Below are 21,900 nucleotides of genomic sequence, written 5' to 3'. Positions count from 1 at the left end.
CTGATTTTCTTTTTCAATATTCCCCTGGCTATTCGGAGTCTTTTCTGATTCCACACAAATCTTAAAATGATTTGTTCCAACTCTCTGAAGAAATTCCATGGTATTTTGATAGGGATTGCATTAAATGTGTAAATCGCCCTGGGTAGCATTGATATTTTCACAATATTAATTATTCCAATCCAGGAGCATGGAATATTTTTCCATCTCTTTGTGTCTTCCTCAAGTTCTTTCAGAAGTATTCTGTAGTTTTTAGGGTATAGATCCTTTACCTCTCTGGTTAGGTTTATTCCTAGGTATCTTATGCTTTTAGGTGCAATTGTCAATGGGATTGACTCCTGAATTTCTCTTTCTTCAGTCTCATTGTTAGTGTATAGAAATGCCACTGATTTCTGGGCATTGATTTTGTATCCTGCCACACTGCCAAATTGCTGTATGAATTCTAGCAATCTTGGGGTGGAGTCTTTTGGGTTTTCTATGGACAGTATCATATCATCTGCAAAGAGGGAGAGTTTGATCTCTTATCTCTTGCTGTTTTAAGGATTTTCTCTTTATTTTTGGAATTTGCAAGTGTCACTATTAAATGTCCAGGTGTTGAACAGCTTTTATTGATTTTAGGGGGGTACCTCTCTATCTCCTGGATCTGTTTCCCTCCCCAAATTAGGGAAGTTCTCAGCTATGATTTGTTCAAATATGCTTTCTGAATCTCTGTCCCTTTCAGGGTCCTCTGGAACCCCAATTAAACATAGATTTTTCTTTCTGAGGCTGTCATTTCCCTTAACCTTTCCTCATGGTCTTTTAATTATTTGTCTCTTTTTTCCTCAGCTTCCTTCCTTGCCATCAACTTGTCTTCTATGTTCACTCACTCTTTCTTCTACCTCATTAACCCTCATCATTAGGACCTGCAGTTTGGATTGCATCTCATTTAATTGATTTTTATTTTGGCCTGATTAGATCTAAATTCTGCAGTCATGAAGTCTCTTGAATCCTTTATGCTTTTCTCCAGAGCCCCCAGTAGCTTTATAATTGTGCTTCTGAATTGGGTTTGTGACATCGAATTGTAATCCAAATTCTGTAACTCTATGCCAGAGAGTACTTTTTCTGGTTCTTTCTTTTGGGGTGAGTTTTTCTTTCTAGTCATTTTGTTCAGTGCAGAGTGGCCAAAAACGAGTTGTACTGGAAAAGGAGGGGTACCCTCTGTTTCTATATACTGTAAATCCCTCGACTTCCCCTAGAGCTTTCCAGTGTTGCTCGGTCAAGAACTTGCTCTTCCAAAAAGAAAAGAAAAAGAAAGAAAGAAAGAAAGAAATTCCTCTTCCCCTGTCCTTCTGGTTGGTCTTCTGTGGGTGGGTTCCGCTGTGCTCATTCTTAGGTGTGTAGGGGGGAGGGATCTGCCCTGCCCCCGCCAAGTGCTGGGCTCAGCGGGAATTGTTTACCCCCTGAGGCCCATTTTCCTGGCGTCCCCTCTCTATACCAGGCATAGGGTTACACCAGGAGGAACACATCACTGGCGGCGTCCAGCTCTCCAGCTCTAGAGTCATCTCCCACAGTAACTACCACAGTTTCCCAGTCCACACTGGCCTGGATGCTCTGGGGCGGGGGTTGCTGATCGGCACAGCTTGGGGGCGCCGGGTAGCAGGGGAGTCCTCGCTGTCCTGTGCCCTCCCCACCTCCCCCCTGTCCCGCGGGGAGTGTAGGATCCTGGGCTGTGTCTGCACCCTGGGATCCGGGGCCTGTGCTGCTGGAATCGTGCTCCTGGGGCTGCGGCTTCTGAAAGCAGCAGGGCACAGCCCCCTCCGCCTGGAGCCAACACCAGAGCTTCTCCCGAGGCCCTGCAGGGCGTGTGCTCCAGCCCTTTACAGTCCTTGGCCTGCAGTCTGTGGCGCGCTCTCCCCTGGGTGCACGTCCTCTGTTAGTGACTCTGGGAGACTGGAGGCTCCACTGCCCTTCCTGCAGTTCTGCCCGATTTCCCTGCTAAGTGCCTTTCTGTCTGGGAAGAATCTGAGGCGGATTTTTAAAATTCCTGCTTCTCTGGGACTGGGCTTTCCTGTCCCAGGAAGTTTTCGCTGCCCGGCCTTAGCCCGGCTCCTCGCGGGGGGGGGGGGGGGGGGGGGAGGCCTCCCCCACTTGATTCTTTTTTATTTTTTTCCGCCTTCCTAATTTGTTAGAAGCGCAAACCTTTTTCTCTGTAGCATTCCAGCTGTTCTCTCTTTAAATCTCAGGTCGAATTCGTAGTTTTTCAGGATGATTTGAAAGTTATCTAGGTAAGTTGGTGGGCACAGGTGACTTGGGGACCCTACCCTTCACCATCTTGCCCCGCCCTCTGATCCATTCATTTTTTAGTGCAATGTTGTATAACCTTGTATTTTTTATTTTTCCAGATTTTTTCAAGACCATTTATTTATTTATGATAGAAAGAGCAAGAGCATGAGTGGCAGGGGAGGGGCAGAGGGAGAAGCTTACTTTGCTGATCAGGGAGGCTGACACCAGGGGGAAAAAAGCTGAGCTGAAGGCAAACACTTAACCAAATGAACTACCTGGACACCCTATGGTCTTTCCAGAGTTTTTTGTTATTTACTTCTAGTTTCATACAGTTGTGGCAGGAAAAGGTCCATAATATGATTTAAGTTTCTTTGTATTTGTTGAGGCCTGTTGTGTGACTTAGTGTGTGATTTATTCTGTAGAATGTTCCCTGTGTGCTTGAAAAGAATGTGTGTTTTACTGTTTTAGGAAGAAATGTTCTGAACATATCTGTTGAGTCCATCTGATCCAGTGAGTCATTCAAAGCTATTGGTTCTTCAGTGATTTTCTGTTTATTTGATATGCCCATTGGTATAAGAGTGGTGTTAAAGACTATTATTGCATTATTGTCAATTGGTTCTGTTTGTCATTAATTGTTTTATATATTTGGGTTCTCCCATATTGGGTTTATATATATTTCCACTTTTCTATCTTCTTGTTTGATTTACTCTTTTTGATTGTATAGTGCCCTTATTTGTCTTGTTACAGTATTTGTTTTAAATCTAGTTTGTCTGATATAAGTATTGCTATTCTGGCTTTCTTTTGACCTTCATTTGCATGAAAAATATTTCTCTGTCCCCTCACTTTCAATCTGCAAGTGTCCTTCAGCCTCTAATGAGTCTCTTGCAGGCAGCATATAGATGGGTCTTGTTCTTTTTATACATTCTGACATCCTATGTCTTTTGATTGGAGCATTTATTACATTGACATTCAAAGTAATTATTGATAGATATATATTTATTGCTATTTTATTACTTCTTTTACATTGTTTCTAAAAATTTTCTCTAATCCATTCTTGTCTTTGTTGCTTTTGGTCTCTCCTTTTAACTCAAAAGTTTCTTTTATGTATCCTGCATGGCTGGTTTTGTGGTCACAAAATCCTTTTGTTTTTATTTGTGTGGGAAATTATTTTTCTCTACTTGTATTATGAATGATAGACTTGCTGGACAGAGCATTCTTAGCTGCAGAATTTTCCCTTTCAGCACTTTGAATATACCATGCCATTTCCTTCTACCTTGCCACATTCTGTTGAGAAATCTCCAGTTAACCTGTGTTTTCCTTTGTATGTTAAGGATTGTTTTTTCTTAATGCTTTTAAGATTATTTTCTTTGTCACTATATTTCACAAATTTAAGTACAAAATGTCTTGTTGATGGCCAGATTTTGTTGATTTTGATGGGAGTTCTCTGTGTCTCCTGAATCTGAATATCTGTTTCCTTCCCCAGATTAGGGAATGTTCAACTATTATTGCTTCAAGTAAATTTTGTGCTCCTTTTTTTCGTTACTTCAACTGGGACTCCTTATATTACAAATGTTATTATATCTGATGGAGTCACTGAATTCCCTACGTCTATTCCCATGTTCTGTAATTCTTCCTTCTCTCTTTTTGGTCAGCTTAATCACTTTCCATTACTTTGTCTTCTAGGTTTATAATCTTTTCCTCTGCTGCTTTCAGTCTGCTCTCCCTTGCATCTTGTTTATATCTAATCTCATGGCATCATTTCATCTCTTATTCTTTTTTTTTTTTACATCTTTTATCTCTGTGGTGAGGGTCTCACTGATTCCTGTATGCTTTTTCTCAAGCTCAATGTGTGTCCTTCTGTTTGGCATTGTAAATTCTCCATTAGGCATATTACTTATATCTGTTTCACTTAGATCTCTGCCTGTGTCTTCAACTTGTTCCTTCATTTGGGATAAATTCCTCTGTCCTTGCATTTTGTCTACATCTCTGCTTCTGTGTGTTAGAAAAGCAAGTTATTTCTCCTGTTCCTTGAACTATGTGGAAGTCAAGTAGTGCCGAGGGTCTGATACTTCCAGGAGTGTCTGGTGTCCACTGCATGTGTTCTGCTGTTGTGTTGTTGTGTTTTGGCTGCTCTATCCATTAAGTCAATTGTGTACACAGGTTCTTCTTGTCTACTAAGGACAATGTTTGGTCCCTAGCCTGATTCTGGCGAGTTTTAACTTGGTATGCTCTGATCTGCATATGAAATGAGACCTATCACCACCTATACTAGAATTGAGGCCATGCAAAGCTCTCTGGTTAGGAAACATGGTGTGGGCAAGGGTTTGTGTTGGTGTTCTGGAGGTGGGAGTCTGCTGCACTGGCTCTCAGACAAGCATGACTCCAAAGGGCTGTCCCACCAGAGTGTAGGGGTATAAGACCTGGTGTATGCTAGTTAGGCAGCCTGTGTCAGTACTGCACTGCTTCCCACAGGAGGCTCTGTTTATGCTGCCAGGGCAGAAAAGGGAAATGGCATCAGCCAACTCCTTTTGCCCAGAGAGATGTCTCTGAGAATGCTGCCTCTGAGGGACATACTCCAAGAAGAGTGAGTTATCTCCTCTCCATGTGCCACAGGCACTCTTCAGATCACGGTTTCCATGCTATCTCTCTCTGGGTTATTTATCTGCCTATTCTCCTGGAGCAGTGCAGTGCCTTCTCAGGTCTATACCATCCAAGCCTGATGTCCTTTAAAACTCATGCGTTAAGCTCCACTGATTGCAAGAACTCACGAGTTGCAACCCCTCTCCTTTTTTCCAAGACAGCGTCTTTGGGAAACACTCTTGCATGTTCGCCAGTGTGCTCTCTCTCTCTCACACTTGCTCTGCAACCATGGTTCCCTCCCCTCCACAGCTCCTGGAATCCATTTCTCCCCTAAACCATGTCCCCATACTTTCTACCTTCTTTGATGTTGCTTCCTCTCTCCCTTCATATATTGTGGAGTTTTTCTGACAGTCTTAAGGTCTATTTCTGGGTTTTTAGGATGATTTGATGGTTATCTGGTTGTGTTCATGGGATGAGGTGAGCCTAGGGTCCTCCTACTCCTCTCCCATCTTCCCCCAACTTACAGATGGGTTTTGATATATAGTCACCATTAGGTTTATGTATAACCTTTTCTGCATATCTATATTAAGTTGATTGTCATTTAAGTTTGAACCTATTTGTCACTCCTTTGCTCCCCACATTTTGGGTAGGTTTTATCATATATTATATCCTTTTATTTTGTCAGTTCATTGCCTCATTTTTTAAAAAAATACTCATTGTTATTGCTTTTGTGTTTCCTATCTTCAGGCTATCCTTCTGAGTCTCTCTTTTCCACTCAAAGTATCCCCTTTAATATTTCTTGCAGAATTAGTTTAGTGGTCAGGAACTTTTTAGCTTTTGTTTGTCTGGGAAATGCTTTATCTTTCCTTCTATTCTAAATGATAGCCTTGCTCATTAGATGCCATGGAGCCAGGATAGTTGGAAGCGACAATATGAAGAAAGACTCAGAGTCTCACTGAATTTTAGTCTGGGGGACAGGGGGACCAAGACTTGGATTTAGACTAGGACTTGGACTTGCACCCCAAGGTTTTGTCTCCTCCAGTTTTTATTAAGAGAGCTAGCAGTTTGGCTATAGGAATGATTAACTTTGGGAAGCAGAGAAAAATGTGTTTACTTCAAATGGTAAAAGAGTATTATGCTGAGTGAAATAAGTCAATTGGAGAAGGACAAACATTATATGGTCTCGTTCATTTGGGGAATATAAAAAATAGTGAAAGGGAATAAAGGGGAAAGGAGAGAAAATGAGCAAAACTATCAGTGAGGGTGACAAAACATGAGAGACACCTAACTCTGGGAAATGAACAAGGGGTAGTGGAAAGGGAAGTGGGTGGGGGGTTGGGGTGACTGGGTGATGGGCACTGAGGGGGGCACTTGGTGGGATCAGCACTGGGTATTATGCCATATGTTGGCAAATTGAACTCCAATAAAAAATGGTAAAAGAATAGGCTATCGGCTCAAGGAGGGGGAGTGGATGAGCTATATTTGGAGAATAATGTGGTCAACAGTCAGTGTGTCAATTCAGGACCTCATGTATCCCCAGTGTGCAAAAGACTATGGGATTCAGTCCTCAGATAAGCTCTGCAGCTGGTTCCCCACAGAGCATTTCTGTCTACATATTTTCACCATCAGCAGTTTGAATATATCATGCCCTCTGACTTGCAAAGTTTCTGTTGAAAAATCTTCTGCTAGTCTTATGGATTTGTCCTTGTTACTTACTATCCTCTTTTGTCTTGCTGCTTTAAGAATGTTTCTTTATAACTGAATTTTGCAAATATAATTACCATTTGTTTTGGTGTGGATCTCCTTTATTGATTTTTTAAATAATAAATTTATTTTTTATTGGTGTTCAATCTGACTGCTTTATTGATTTTGATGGGAGTTCTTTGTGCCTCCTTGATCTGGATAGCTGTTTTCTTCCCAAATTAGGGAAGTTTTCAGCTGTTATTTCTTCAAATAAAGTTTCTGTTCCTTTTCTCTCTCTTCTTCTGGGAACTCCTATTATATGAATGTTATTATGTCTAATGTAGTCACTGAGCTCCCTAAGTCTATTCTCATTTTATATAATTCCTTTTTGCTCTCTTTTGTTCAGCTTGATTACTATCTATTACTCTATATTCTAGGTCACTATTTTGTTCCTCTGCTTCTTCCAGCCTGCAGTTCTTTCCATCAAGCATGTTTCTCATTTCATGTATTGAGCCCTTATCTCTGCTATGTTATTCCTTATCTCTGTGTTATGGGTCTCACTTATATCTTCCACTCTTTCCTCAAGCACAGTGAGTATCCTTATGATTGTTATTTTAAATTCCTTATCAGGCATGTTACTTATATCTGTTTTGCTTAAATCTCTAGCTGTGGGCTTATCCTGTCCTTTCATTTGGGATAAATTTCTCTGTCTTCTCATTTTGTCTAAGTCTCTGTGTCTGTTCTCTGTATTAGGAAAGTCAGCTATGTCTCTTGTTCTTGAAGGTAATGGCCTATGAAGAACAGGTCCCGTACAGTGCTCTGATCTGTGGTGTTCTATGTTCCCTAGGTCATCACACTTCCTAGAGTGTCTCTATTATGTGCTGTGTGTTCTCTGCTGTTTGTCCTGGCCATTTTATTCCTTAGGCCAGTTGTCTGTAGAGGCTCTCTTACCTGTTGTGGGGAGTGTTTGGTCCATGGCTTGAACGTGGTACTTTTTAACTATCTATCTCTGGACTGATTGTGAAATGAGACCTGTCACCACTGCTACTGGAACCAAGTCTTTGCAAAACTCACAAAATGGGAGACACAATGTGAGCAGGGTTTTGAGGCAGTCTTCTGGGGATAAGGGGTCCACTATGCTAGGACTAAGGCAAGCTAGACTGAAAGGGATGGTTCCACCAAAGCATGGGGTGGTGGGGTTTGGTAAAAGCCAGTTAAATACAGAGTATAAGCACTGTGCTGGTTCTCACAGATGGCTTTGTGCTTATGTTGAGGGATAGGAGAAGGAAATGGTACCAGCCAGTTCCTTTGTTCCCAGAGGAGTCTCTCTATAAACACTGCCACTCTGGGATAGGCTCTGAGATGAGTAAATAACCTCCCCAGTCTGTGCCCTAAGCACTCTTCTAGTCATTGTTTCTGTGCTGTATGTCCATTGGTTGTTTGCCTGCCTTCTTTCTAGGAGCAGCCCCAGTGCCCACTAGGCTCTATGCCATCCAAGTCCACTGACCTTTAAAACTCCAAGTTTTAAGCCCTGCTTGTTGCAAAACTCAGGAAATTCCATCCCTCTTGTTTTCCAAGACAATTGCTGTGGGGATTTGTTTTCCCTGTGTGCTCCCCTGTGTGTTAGTCAGACTTTTGCCCTTCTCCATAGCCATGGATCCCTCTCCACCACAGCAGCCACAATTCGTTTCTCTCTCAAACTCTCTTCTCACTTTCTACCTTCTTCAATGTGGTCTCTTCTCTAACTTTAGTTAAGGACATTTTTTCTACCAGTCCTCAGGTCAATTTCTAGGCTATTCAGCATGTTTTGATGGTTATCCAGTTGTATTCATTGGACAAAGTGAGCCTAGGGTCCTCCTACTTCATCACCAACTTCCAACCATCAATCTCCCTGTAGGGAGATTTTTATCTATTTTAAAATTTTAATTTTAAAATTTTTATTATAAGATACAATATCATGAATTTTAAAACATTCAAACAATACAGAAAGGTGGTAAAAAAAAGGAAATGTTATTTTTCTGCTTCTCTGATCCTCATTTTCCACATATTCATTCACTGGTAATCATTTCTCATAAATTACCCTTAAGAATATTGATATTACCTTTATCCCAAATGTGATGTGTGATCTATATAACATAATGGGGTCATACTGTGTTAATGTTTTTTATGTTACTTTTATTGCATTTAGCTTTCTATCTGGAGCATACATATTTCATACATAAATCAGATGCAACCTAAAGATACTAAGGATGGAGCTATTTCAAATTTGATGAGCTTTTTCTAATTCCATTCCATTCCCCTGAGTGTCTGACCTTACATAGAAGAAGTCCTATAGCCTTAACAGAGGGCCCATTCTAGTGAACCACATTCTTTCTATGTATATGGTTTAATTTTTGAGTATTGATTAGGAGCTATTAGAAGAGAAGTAATGGTTACTATAATGTGGTATAGTGAAAAGTAACAGTGGCCTGGGTTTGGATTCAAGTTTTTTTTAAGACTTTATTTATTTATTCATGAGAGGCGCACAGAGAGAGAGAGAGAGAGAGACAGGAGGAGGGGGAAGCAGGCTCCATGCTTGGAGCCCAACATGGGACTGGATCCCTGGTCTCCAGGATCAGGCCCTGGGCTGAAGGTGGCGCTAAACCGCTGAGCCACCGGGGCTGACCTGGATCCAAGTTTTATTGCTTACTGTGATAAAAATAAATAAATAAAAAGATGTTTCAAACATCCTGTGAGATATTTTTCCCCCTTTAGAGATGAGAAAACAGACTACCAGGGAGAAGTGACGTATTTAAGGTCACACAGCCAGTATGTAGTAGAGCCAGAATACACGCAAAGGTCTGTTTCAACCAGCACCTACGTGGTTTCCTTTCTGCCATGTTGGCTTCTCTTTAGTATTACTATAAGGGTAGAGAGCATTTCTTCAAAGTGATTGCCACAAATTTTGACCAAAGCCTTGATAAAGGGTTATATACTCTGTTCTCTTTCCAGTATCCAAGCATCTCTTCTCTGACTCCTTTCATTTTGTCATATTCCCCCTTTTAGGAGAGAAGCCTTATAAATGCACCTGGGATGGCTGCTCCTGGAAATTTGCTCGTTCAGATGAGCTCACCCGCCATTTTCGCAAGCACACTGGCATCAAGCCCTTCCAGTGCACAGGCTGCAACCGTAGCTTTTCTCGCTCTGACCACCTATCCTTGCACCGCAGGCGCCATGACACCATGTGAGCAGCATAGACTGCACTAGAGGAGCTGCACTGGTCTTTTTTTGTGCATGTGCATGCATGCACAATGAGATCATTAACCATCTTTTCTTCTTTGACTTCAGCTTGCCTCGGAAATGAAGTAAGAGCAACTCACTAAGCCAGGTTGATGAGACAGTAGGGAAAGATAGATGATCTTCCATTCCATGGGGGTTCCTCATATTCCACATTCATCTCTCCACTGTCCAGTCTCCTGATTTTTCAGCCTTCCATGGGTTGAATTCCAGTGCATAACTCATAGTTGCCCTCCACTCCCCCACCCCACCTTTGCTCTATGATAAGACAGTTTCCTACCAAAACAAAATAAGAATAAAACTCAAGGCTGTAAACAAACATGCACTCATTTTTATTCCATTTTTTTCCTCTTATTTTCTAGAATTCTTATCCTTTTTTTTGAACCAGTACTTAAAAGTGGTTGGTAGTGTCTTAAAATGACTATTTTTTTAAGTTCCTAAACAGAAAAAAAGACATAACAATTTAGTTGGTTGGTAAGTTTTATAGGGATTTGTGTCCTGAATATAGGGCACATTCTCAGTGAATAAGCTGACCAACTCAAAGGTTTTATAAATCTAATCCTATTTGTTCTTACAGTTTAGTTTTCAGACAGTGCTGGTGCTTCTTCTCAAGTCCATCAAAAAGAATGAAATGATCTACTACTCTTACTTCTCCTCCTCTTTTCTTCCTCTTCCTTCAGGATAACAATTTGGCTGCACAGTTACCGTCTCTATTATGTTAAATTTGAACAAATAAATATTCAAAGCACAGTGACACACCAGTAGGGAGAAAAGTGTTCCAGGAGACTATGTTGGGCAAGGATAGGAACAAGCAAAAGCAGGATCATTCTGACAATAGAGGGGACATTTATTTGGATAGGATATCAAAAGTACTGTAATCACAGACCCCATTCAAATGGCAGCCTGTTGAGAATGTCTGGAGAGGTTGCACTGTACTGTTTACTCTTTTGTTTACATAAAGCAACTGCTATAAGCATATTGCATGATGAGAAATCACACACTGGGGCCATGTTATACAGAGGTAAGGGGTGGAAGAAAACCAAATGTGTTCATTCCATGGCATGATTACCGTGAATTCCTGTATTTCAAATGGATTATACAAGGATTTTAGGGAGAACTGACTCAAAAAGCCATTTGATGTCCTGCAAGTGCTATGAACACTTAAGCATTTCAGTAGCTGTTATGGCAGGTTACATAATATACATGTTTGGTTACCCAACTAGACTGTTTCATAACAGTCTCTGGGCATAAAACTCTGTTCCAGGCCCTGGACCTCAGATCTACCTCCACATGGCATACTTCCTCTACCTGGGGGCAAGGAGGGCTTTGCTTCATTTATCTTTAAATTCAGCCTCTGATCTAAAGGTTGTCTTCATATTGAACCCCTTTTCCTTGGTAGATATTCAAACCAGTCCCTGCATGAATACTTTAGGTTACTACCTCCCAAGACCATCCATTCTGACTAAATAGAAAAATTCTAGTACCAAAAAGGGATCTTATTAATAACTTAGTCCTACACATCGTTCATATTTTACAGATGAAACATATATGGGTCATATTCTTTCTGCAGATATTTCATTGAGGCCTTATAGATCTGCATACCCATTCTCCCAGGGATCATATTGTAAAACTAAATTAAAGAAAATTGTACATGATTGGATGCAGTATTTATCCAATTTCATGTTTTATTTCAGAAAACTTTAGACCACTCATAGTATATCATTTACAGTTGATTAAACAGTAAGTAAAATGTGCTTGTGGCCATTGACATATAACATTAGGCACACAATTTTTCTATTCAAACACTTTCTATAATATCTCAGATTTGATTTACCTGGTTTCATCTTATAGTATATTTCCAGACCACAAACCCTCATAAATTCAAGGGCTGTGTATTTTTCAAATGATATATATTGTTTAATACTATTGTTTAATACTATTGCTATTTTGTTATAGGCTTTCCTCTGACTTTTAGTATGCAAGTTCCCACTGTAAATTAATTGATAAAGCCCTAGGAAATACCTAGGACCAGTCTGTTAAAGGTAACTTCTATGTAGCTGTAAGACAGATTGTGAATTTCCATAACAAGTGAATTTAAGCTTATAATTGAGTAGTTGATGTGGTATTTCACAGTAGAGTCAAAGGGCTTACCCATTTTCTCCAGAGAATTGATCCTGAGTCTGCTTTTCCAAAGTTCATAACTGAACAGTGCTCCTCAGACCTCAGGATCTTTTGCATTGAGCATATAATCTACTAATAAATAAAGGCTATCAATCATACTGTTGTATTAACTAAGATGATCAAGTTAAGATTCTAAATATTGGTATCCCTGACATCCTTAAGCCTTTATTCAATTTTTTCCATTCAAAATAATGTAGGACTTTGTTCACGCTTTATTGTTTATTGTTACGAAACATTTCCAACCCTATTCTTATTGACCTCTCCCCTCTAAATAATGATAAAATACTTCCAATTCTTTGCATATTCTTTAGGAAATATGTCTAAATGCATTTAGAGTACTTCATAGAGTACAGGGATCCAAATAGAGTACAATCCAATACTGCACCAAAACCACATATAACTTTGCTAAATAAACAGCAAGATGGAAAGGAACTACCTTAGGTAACAATTGGAATTAATTGAATTTACTGTGCCCATGCTATCAAAGGACCATTATGTGGACAGTTGCCTAAGGTATGGAAAATGGCCTTGTATGATAAGGTTGGATAATATTCTGGGATTTGCTGCAGTGGAATCTGTCATCTGCAGATGATTGATAATTATGATTGAAAAATTCAGGAAAAACTATGAAAAATGTGAACTGGTTGGGTAGATTAGGTGGAGTGAATTATGATAAGAAAAAAAGGGTTTTGAGATTTAGGCTTGTAAAACTTATTTGCATTGATTTTTTCCTATTTAAAATTTTTATTTAAATTCTAGTTAGTTAACATACAGTGCAATATTGGTTTCAGCAATAGAAGTCAATTATTCATCACTTGCATACAACACTGAGTGCTTATCATAACAAGTGCCCTCTTTAATATCCATCATCCATCTAGCCCATCCCCCACCACCTCCTTCCATCAACCCTCAGTTTGTTCTCTGTCTTTAAGAGTCCCTTATGGTTTGTTTCCCTCTCTTTCCCCTGCCTCACATATGTTCATCTGTTTTGTTTTTTAAATTCCACATGATTAAAATCATATGGTATAAGATCTTCTTAAATAATTTTTTACCTTTAGAACTGTTTTAGATTTATAGAAAATTGTGGAGATAGTACAGAGAGTTTCACTATAACCCATATCTAGTTGTCTCTATTATTAACATCTTTCATTAGTATGCTACATTTGTTACAAGTAATAAAGCAATATTGATACATTATTATTTTTAACTAAAATCTGAACTTTATTCAGATTGCCTGAGTTTCACCTAATTTCCTTATTCTGTTCTAGGATCCTATTAAGGATAGCACATCACATTTAATAGTCATACGTCCTGAGGCTTCTCTTGGTTGTGACAATTTCTCAGACTTCCCTTGTTTCCTATGACCTTGAAGGTTTTGAAGAGTATGTCTCACAGTTTAGATTTGTCTGATGACAAATCATGATTAAACTGAGGTTATGGGTTTGGGGGGAAGAAGATTATACAGGTAAACTGCCCTTTGCATCACATTATATTAGCATGACTTACACTCTTGATGCTAACATTGATCATCTGGCTGAAATGGTGTTTGCCAGATTTCTCCTCTGTACCTTTCCTGTCCCCATCTCCATGCTATACTTTTTGGAAGGAAGTCACTATATGAAGCCTACACTTAAACATTGGTGCATTATGCACCACATCCTTGAGTGAGTATCTACATAAATTATTTGGAATTCTTTGCATGAAATATTTGTCTTTTCTCACTCATATACTTATTCATGAAATTATTTATTTGTTTTAGTAGGGATCCTTTGATATTTATTTTATACTTTAAGTTATAAATCCAATACAAATTTATTTCGTTTCTCAATTGTTCCAGCTTTGACCATTGGACACTCTTTTGGGTTGACACTTGAGTCCTTTTCACATGCCCTTATCAATTTTTTTAGCACATCCTTATCTTCTAGCACTACAAAATGATCTAATTTACTCATATTTTTTATCCACTTCTATAAGCAACCAGTTATTTAAGGCGTACTGATTCCTTTTACTAGAGAATTTTGTTAGAAACCAAGACCTGAACATTAAGTATGCTTGTTGCTTTTGGCCATTGTTGCTTATAGGTTATCTCAACTGACAGAGCAAAGAAATATATGTATGTACAATGACCCATGTATACACATATCTAGAAATGTTCTATCTGTAATCATCCATATCTTTATTAAGCTGAACATGAGCTTATACTGATGTCGTCAACTCCAATCCATTACCAATGGTTCATTCTAAATTTTTACCTTTGTTTTTCTATAGCCTCCCAATCCAACAGTGAGAGACCTGGCTGTATTCTCCATTTTATGTTTCCTCAATATGGCATGGCACGAGTAGATCATAATCTTTCCCTTACCTGGGTAAAGTTGTGATAAAACTACATTACAGTAACATGGGGCAAGAGAGGAAGCTGGGATGTATAAACACAATAATTTCTGTTTCAGTACATAAAGACCTCCCCATGTTGGGGAACATATTCAGCCATATCCCTGAATGGGGCTTCATGAAGACTGTGTGCTCCTTTTATATATTTCTTAGAAGGAATTGCATAAGAGTTTGTGAGATAGACTCATTTGGCTAAGTTTTCCTGCCCATCCCTCTTCTCTACATTTTGTTTTATCCTAAGAAATAATATAAGAGAAGAGGGTATTGAGACATCTTAAAACTCCAAAGTTATCTTAATACGAATATCACTGCTGGATGGGGATGTACGAAACTGCTGTGACTAAAGACTGTGCTTGGATTTATCCTAAAAGAGCAGAACACATAATCGTTCAAGTGCACACAAAATATTCTTCAGATAAGATCACATATTAGGCCACAAAAAAGCTTCAACAAAATATAGAAGACAAAAGTCATACATGCATCATCTCTGACCACAACAGTATAAAACTAGAAGTCAACCACAGGAAAAAAATCTGGAACGAGCACAAATAAATGGGGGTTAAACAACATTCTACTAAACAATGAATGATTCAGCCAGGAAATAAAATAAGAAATTAAAAAGTAAATGGAAACAAAAGAAAATATAACTGTCCAAAAACACCAGGGTACAGTAAAAGCGATTCTAAGAGACAAATTTATAGAAAATAGGCTTATCTCAAGAAGAAAGAAATATCTCAAAAAACCTAGCCTTACAAAGATGCTAGAGAAATGACAACAAACAAAACATAAAACCAGCAGAGTGAAGGAAATAATACAGGTTGGAGAACAAATACAGGATGTAGAAACTTAAAAAAAACATATCAATGAAACCAGGAGTTGGTTTGTTGAAAAAGAACAATAAAATATATTAATCTTTTTTTCAACTTTTCAAATATTTTCTTTCACATGTCTTTATATAGTTGGACATTTTGAGAATTTTTTTTAAAGATTGCTTTTATTTTCCCACTTTGATATATTTAAAATACATACTTAATTATGAAATTATGAAAGAAGCTGAAAAATGAATTCCTTTTTTATGTTATACGGTGCAACTTTATTTTTTTAATTTTTTGTATATTTTTTACCAAAAAACTCACTCTTTTATTTTTTTGATAATAAATTTATTTTTTATTGGTATTCAATTTACCAACATACAGAATAACACCCAGTGCTCATCCCGTCAAGTGCCCCCCTCAGTGCCCGTCACCCATTCACCCCCAACCCCGCCCTCCTCCCATTCCACCACCCCTAGTTCGCTTCCCAGAGTTAGGAGTCTTTATGTTCTGTCTCCCTTTCTGATATTTCCCACACATTTCTTCTCCCTTCCCTTATATTCCCTTTCACTATTATTTATATTCCCCAAATGAATGAGAACATATGTTTGTCCTTCTCCGATTGACTTACTTCACTCAGCATAATACCCTCCAGTTCCATCCACGTTGAAGCAAGTGGTGGGTATTTGTCATTTCTAATGGCTGAGTAATATTCCATTGTATACATAAACCACATCTTCTTTATCCATTCATCTTTTGATGGACACCGAGGCTCCTTCCACAATTTGGTTATTGTGGACATTGTTGCTATAAACATTGGGGTGCAGGTCTCCTGCCATTTCACTGCATCTGTATCTTTGGGATAAATCCCCAGCAGCGCAATGGCTGGGCTGTAGGGTAGCTCTATATTTCACTCTTTGAGGAACTTCCACTGAGTTTTCCAGAGTGGCTGTACCAGTTTCACATTACCACCAACAGTGCAAGAGGGTTCCCCTTTCTCCAAGTTCTCTCCAACATTTGTTGTTTCCTGTCTTGTTAATTTTCCCCATTCTCACTGGTGTGAGGTGGTATCTCATTGTGGTTTTGATTTGTATTTCCCTGATGGCCAGTGATGTGGAGCATTTTCTCATGTGCATGTTGGCCATGTCTATGTCTTCTGCTGTGAAATATCTATTCAAGTCTTTTGCCCATTTCATGACTGGATTGTTTGTTTCTTTGCTGTTGACTTTACTAAGTTATTTATAGTTTCTGGATACTAGCAGTATATCTGATATTTCATTTGCTAATATCTTCTCCAATTCTGTAGGTTCTCTTTTACTTGTGTTGACTGTTTCTTTGGCTATGCAGAAACTTTTTATCTTTTTTTTAACTTTAATATTTTTTTATTTATTTATGATAGTCACAGAGAGAGAGAGAGGCAGAGACACAGGCAGAGGGAGAAGCAGGCTCCATGCACCGGGAGCCCGACGTGGGACTCGATCCCGGGTCTCCAAGATCGCGCCCTGGGCCAAAGACAGGCGCCAAACCGCTGCGCCACCCAGGGATCCCGAAACTTTTTATCTTGATGAAGTCCCAATAGTTCATTTTTCCTTTGGTTTCCCTTGATTTCATAGATGTATGTTACAAGAAGCTGCTGTGGCCAAGGTCAAAAAGGATGCTGCCTGTGTTCTCCTCTAGGATTTTGATGGATTCTTGTCTCACATTTAGATCTTTCATCCATTTTGAGTTGATCTTTGTGTCTGGTGTAAGAGACTGCTCTACCATCATTCTTCTGCATGTGGCTGTACAATTTTCCCAGCACCATACACTGAAGAGACGGTCCTTTCCCCAGTGGATAGTCTTTCCTGCTTTGTTAAATATTAGGTGTCCATAGAGTTGAGGGCCCATCCTGGGTTCTCTATTTTGTTACATTGATCTATGTGTCTGTTTTTGTGCCACTACCACACTGTCTTGATGATCACACCTTTCTAGTACAACTTGAAATCTGGCATTGTGATGCCCCTGGCTATGGTTTTCTTTTTCAATATTCCACTGGTGTTTTGGGTCTTTTCTGATTCCACACAAATCTTAAGATGATTTGTTCCAACTCTCTGAAGAAAGTCCATGGTATTTTCATAGGGAATGCATTAAATGTGTAAATTGCCCTGGGTAGCATTAACATTTTCACAATATTAATTCTTCCAATCAATGAGCAGGGGATATTTTTCCATATCTTTGTGTCTTCCTCAGTTTCTTTAAGAAGTGCTCTGTAGCTTTTAGGGTATAGATCCTTTACCTCTCTGGTTATGTTTATTCCAAGGTATCTTATGCTTTTGGGTGCAATTGTCAATGGGATTGACTCCTTAAATTCTCTTTCTTCAGTCTCATTGTTAGTGTATAGAAATGCCACTGATTTCTGGGCATTAATTTTGTATCCTACCACACTAACAAATTGCTATATAAGTTCTAGCAATCTTGGAGTGGAGTCTTTTGGGTTTTCTACCTACAGCATCATGTCATCTGTGAAGAGGGAGAGTTTGACTTCTTCTTTGCCAATTTGGATGCCTTTTATTTCATTTTGTTGTCTGATTGCTGAGGCAAGGACTTCTAGTACTATGTTGAATAGCAGTGGTGAGAGTGGACATCCCTGTCGTGTTCCCGATCTTAGGGGAAAGGCTCCCAGTGCTTCCCCATTGAGAATGATATTTGCTGTGGGCTTTTTGTAGATGGCTTTCAAGATTCTGATGAATGATCCATCTATCCATACACTCTGAAGAGTTTTGATCAGGAATGGATGCTGTCTTTTGTCAAATGCTTTCTCTGCATCTATTGAGAGGATCATATGGTTCTTGTTTTTTTCTTGTTGATGTGATCAATCACTTTGATTGCTTTATGAGTCTTGAACCAGCCTCGCACCCCAGGGATAAATCCCACTTGGTCACGGTGAACAATCTTCTTAATGTACTGTTGGATCCTATTGGCTAGTATCTTGTTGAGAATTTTTGCATCTGTGTTCATCAGGGTATTGGTCTATACTTCTTTTTGGTGGGGTCTTTGTCTGTTTTTGGAACTAAGGTGATGCTAGTCTCATAGAATGATTTTGGAAGTATTGGATCTCTTTCTATTCTTTAGAACAGTTTTAGTAGATTAGGTATTGTTTCTTCTTTAAACATTTGATAGAATTCCTCTGGGAAGCCATTTGGCCCTGGACTTTGTGTCTTGGGATGTTTGTGATGACTGCTTCAATTTTCTCCCTGGTTATTGGCCTGTTCAGGTTTTCTAATTCTTCCTATTCCAGTTTTGGTAGTTTGTGGTTTTGCAGAAATGCATCCATTTCCTCTAGCTTGCCTAATTTATTGGTGTATAGCTGTTCATAATATGTTTTTAAAATCGTTTTTATTTCCTTGGGATTGGTTGTGATCTCTCCTTTTCATTCCTGATTTTATTAATTAGAGTCTTTTCTCTTTTCTTTTTAAAAAGACTGGCTAATGGTTTATCTATCTTATTAATTCTTTCAAAGAACCAACTCCTGGTTTTGGTGATCTATTCCACAGTTCTTCTGGTCTCTATTTCATTGACTTCTGCTTGATTCTTTATTAACTCTCTTCTTCTGCTGGGTGTACGTTTTATTTACTGTTCTTTCTCCAGTTACTTTAGCTGCAAAGTTAGCTTGTTGATTTTTTTTCCAATTTTTGGAGGGATGCTTGTATGGCGATGTATTTCCCTCTCAGGACTACTTTTGCTGTATCCCAGGATTTTAAATGGTTGTATCTTCATTCTCATTAGTTTCCATGAATCTTTTTAATTCTGCTCTATTTTCATGGTTGACCCTTTCATTTTTTATCAAGATGCTCTTTAACCTCCATGTGTTTGAATTTATTCCAAATTTCTTCTTGTGATTGAGTTCAAGTTTCAAAGCATTATGGTCTGAAAATATGCAGGGGACAATCCCAATGTTTTGGTATCGGTTAAGACCTGATTAGCCACCCGTATGTTGTTTATTCTGGAGAAAGTTCCATGTGCACTTGAGAAGAATGTGTATTTATTTCCATTTGTATGTAAAGTTCTGTAAATATCTCTGAAATCCATCTGATCCAGTGTATCATTTAAAGGCCCTCTTTCTTTGGAGATGTTGTGCTTAGATTATCTGTCATTTGCAGAAAGCGCCATGTTGGAGTCTCCTGCTATTAGTGTATTATTATCTAAGCATGTCTTTACTTTGGTTATTAATTGATTGATGTACTTTACAGCTCCCACGATCGGGGCATAAATATTCATCATTGTTAGGTCCTCTTGTTGGATAGATCCTTTAAGTATGATACAGTGTCCCTCTTCATCTCTTACTACAGTCTTTGGGATAAACTTTTATTTATGTGGTATGAGGATTGCTACCCCTGCTTTCTTTTGAGGACCTTTTGAATGATAAATGGTTCTCCAACCTTTCATTTTCAGACTGTAGGTGTCCATAGGTCTAAAATGTGTCTCTTGTATTCAGGAAATAGATGGGTCTTGCTTTTTTATCCTGTCTGAAACCCTGTGTCTTTTGATGGGAACATTAAGCCCATTAGAGTTCAGAGTTAATATTGAAATATATGATTGTAGTGTATTCATAATACCCATTCAGTCCCTGTTTTTGTGGATTATTTCTTTGAGTGTCCTCTTTCTTTTACAGTGTCCCCCTTAATATTTCTTGCAGATCTGGTTTGGTGGTCACATATTGTTTCAGTTTCTGCCTATCTTGGAAGCTCTTTCTCTCTCCTTATATTCTGAATGAAAGCTTTGCTGGATAAAGTATTCTTGGCTGCATCTTCTTCTCATTTAGGACCCTGAATATATCCTGCCAGCCCTTCCTGTTCTGCCAGGTCTCTGTGGAGAGGTCTGCTTTTAATCTAATAGTTCTCCCCCTATAAGTTAGGGATCTCTTGTCTCTTGCTGCTTTAAGGATTTCCTTTTCCCTTTGGAATTTGCAAGTTTCAATATTAAATGTCAGGGTGTTTAACGGTTTTTATTGATTTTAGTGGGGGGATGTCTCTATCTCCTGGATCTGAATGCCTGTTTCCCTCCCCAAATTAGGGAAGTTCTCAGCTATGATTTGTTCAAATATGCTTCCTTCCCTCTGTCCCTCTAGGTGCCCTCTAGAACCCCAATTAAACATAGATTTTTTCCATTCTGAGGCTGTCATTTCTTTCCCTTAACCTTTCCTCATGGTCTTTTAATTGTGTGTATCTTTTTTCCTCAGCTTCCTTCCTTGCCATCAACTTGTCTTCTATGTCACTCACTCTTTCTTCTACCTCATTAACCCTCATTGTTAGGACCTCCAGTTTGGATTGCATCTCATTTAACTGATTTTTGGTTTTAGCCTGATTAGATCTAAAGTCTCCAGTCATGGGATCCCTGGGTGGCGCAGCGGTTTGGCGCCTGCCTTTGTCCCAGGGCGTGATCCTGGAGACCCGGGATCGAGTCCCACATTGGGCTCCCAGTGCATGGAGCTTGCTTCTCCCTCTGCCTGTGTCTCTGCTTCTCTCTCTCTCTCTTTCTCTATCATCAATAAATAAAAATTTTTAAAAAATTTTTTTAAAAATTAATTCTCCAGACATGAAGTCTCTTGAATCCTTTATGCTTTTTTCCAGAGCCACCAGTAGCTTTATAATTGTGCTCCTGAATTGGTTTTCTGACTTTGAATTGTAACCCAAATTCTGTAACTCTGTGGCAGATAAAACTGTTTCTGATTCTTTCTTTTGTGGTGAGTTCTTTCTAGTCATTTTGCTTAATGCAGAGTGGCTAAAAACAAGTTGTACTGGAAAAAGGAAAAAAAAGAAAGAAAAAACAGAAAAAGAAAAAACAAGGAGGGGTATCCTCTGATTCTATATACTGTAAATTCCTCAACAGCCCCTGGATCTTTCCAGCTCTGCTTGGCCAAGAACTTGCTCTTCCCCTGTCCTTCCAGCTTGTCTTCTGTGGGAGGGACCTACTGTGCTGAGTCTCAGGCGTGTGCCCCTGGGGGAGCAGCCCTGCCTCCTGCTAGGTGCACGGCTCAGTGGGAGCTATTTATCCTGTGAGGCCCCTGTTCTCTGTTGGCCCCACTCCATCCCAGGCGCACGGTGACACTAGTAGGAACAACAACATTGGCGGCGGCCAGCTCCCCAACTCTAGAGTCAGCTCCTGCACTAACTACTGCAGTCTCTCATTCCACACTGGCTTGGATGCTCTCGGGGGCTGGGGGCATTGATCTGCACAGTTTGGGGGAGCCCAAGGAAAGAGAGTCCTTGCTGTCCTGTGCCCTCCCCGCCTCTGCCTGTCCAGGGGGTATCATAGGATCCTGAGCTGTGTCCCCTGGTGCCCTGGGATCCAGGGCCTGTGCTGCTGGAAGTCAGCTCCCAGAGCCCGTGGCTCTCAAAAGCAGAAGGGTCCAGCCCCTTCCATCTGCAGCCACTGCCAGAGTTTCTCCCAAGGCCCCGCTGGGTGCATGCTCCAGCCCTTTACCAAGATCATCCTGCCATCTGTGGCATGCTCTCCCATGGGGTGCACTTCCTCTGTTAGTGACTCTGGGAACCTGGAGGCTCCACTACCCCTCCTGTGGTTCTGCCCAGTTTCCCTGCTAAGTGCCTTTCCATCCAGGAAGAATCTGTTGTAAATTTTTTAATTTCCTGCTTCTCTGGGACTGGGCTTTCCTGTCCCAGGAGGCTTTCACCACCCGGTCTTAGCCCAGCTCCTCGTGGGGGCCCCTCCCCCACTTGAT

The 21,900-nt window shown here is 39.7% G+C and overlaps 1 protein-coding gene across 1 annotated transcript in view; it reads left to right on the top strand.

The window, feature by feature from the left end:
* The window catches only part of KLF8 (KLF transcription factor 8), a 296,414-nt gene extending 286,297 nt beyond the window's left edge, over positions 1-10,117 (top strand). Inside the window, exon 6 of the mRNA XM_077889758.1 lies at positions 9,568-10,117. Within this exon, the coding sequence (XP_077745884.1) occupies positions 9,568-9,749 (182 nt within the window). The 3' untranslated portion in view covers positions 9,750-10,117. The remainder of the gene's footprint in view (positions 1-9,567) is intronic.
* The last annotated feature ends 11,783 nt before the right edge of the window (positions 10,118-21,900 follow it).

Source organism: Canis aureus, chromosome X, assembly GCF_053574225.1.
Source record: "Canis aureus isolate CA01 chromosome X, VMU_Caureus_v.1.0, whole genome shotgun sequence".
In the NCBI taxonomy this organism is placed as follows: domain Eukaryota; kingdom Metazoa; phylum Chordata; class Mammalia; order Carnivora; family Canidae; genus Canis; species Canis aureus.
This window is presented reverse-complemented; position numbering and strand designations above follow the sequence as displayed.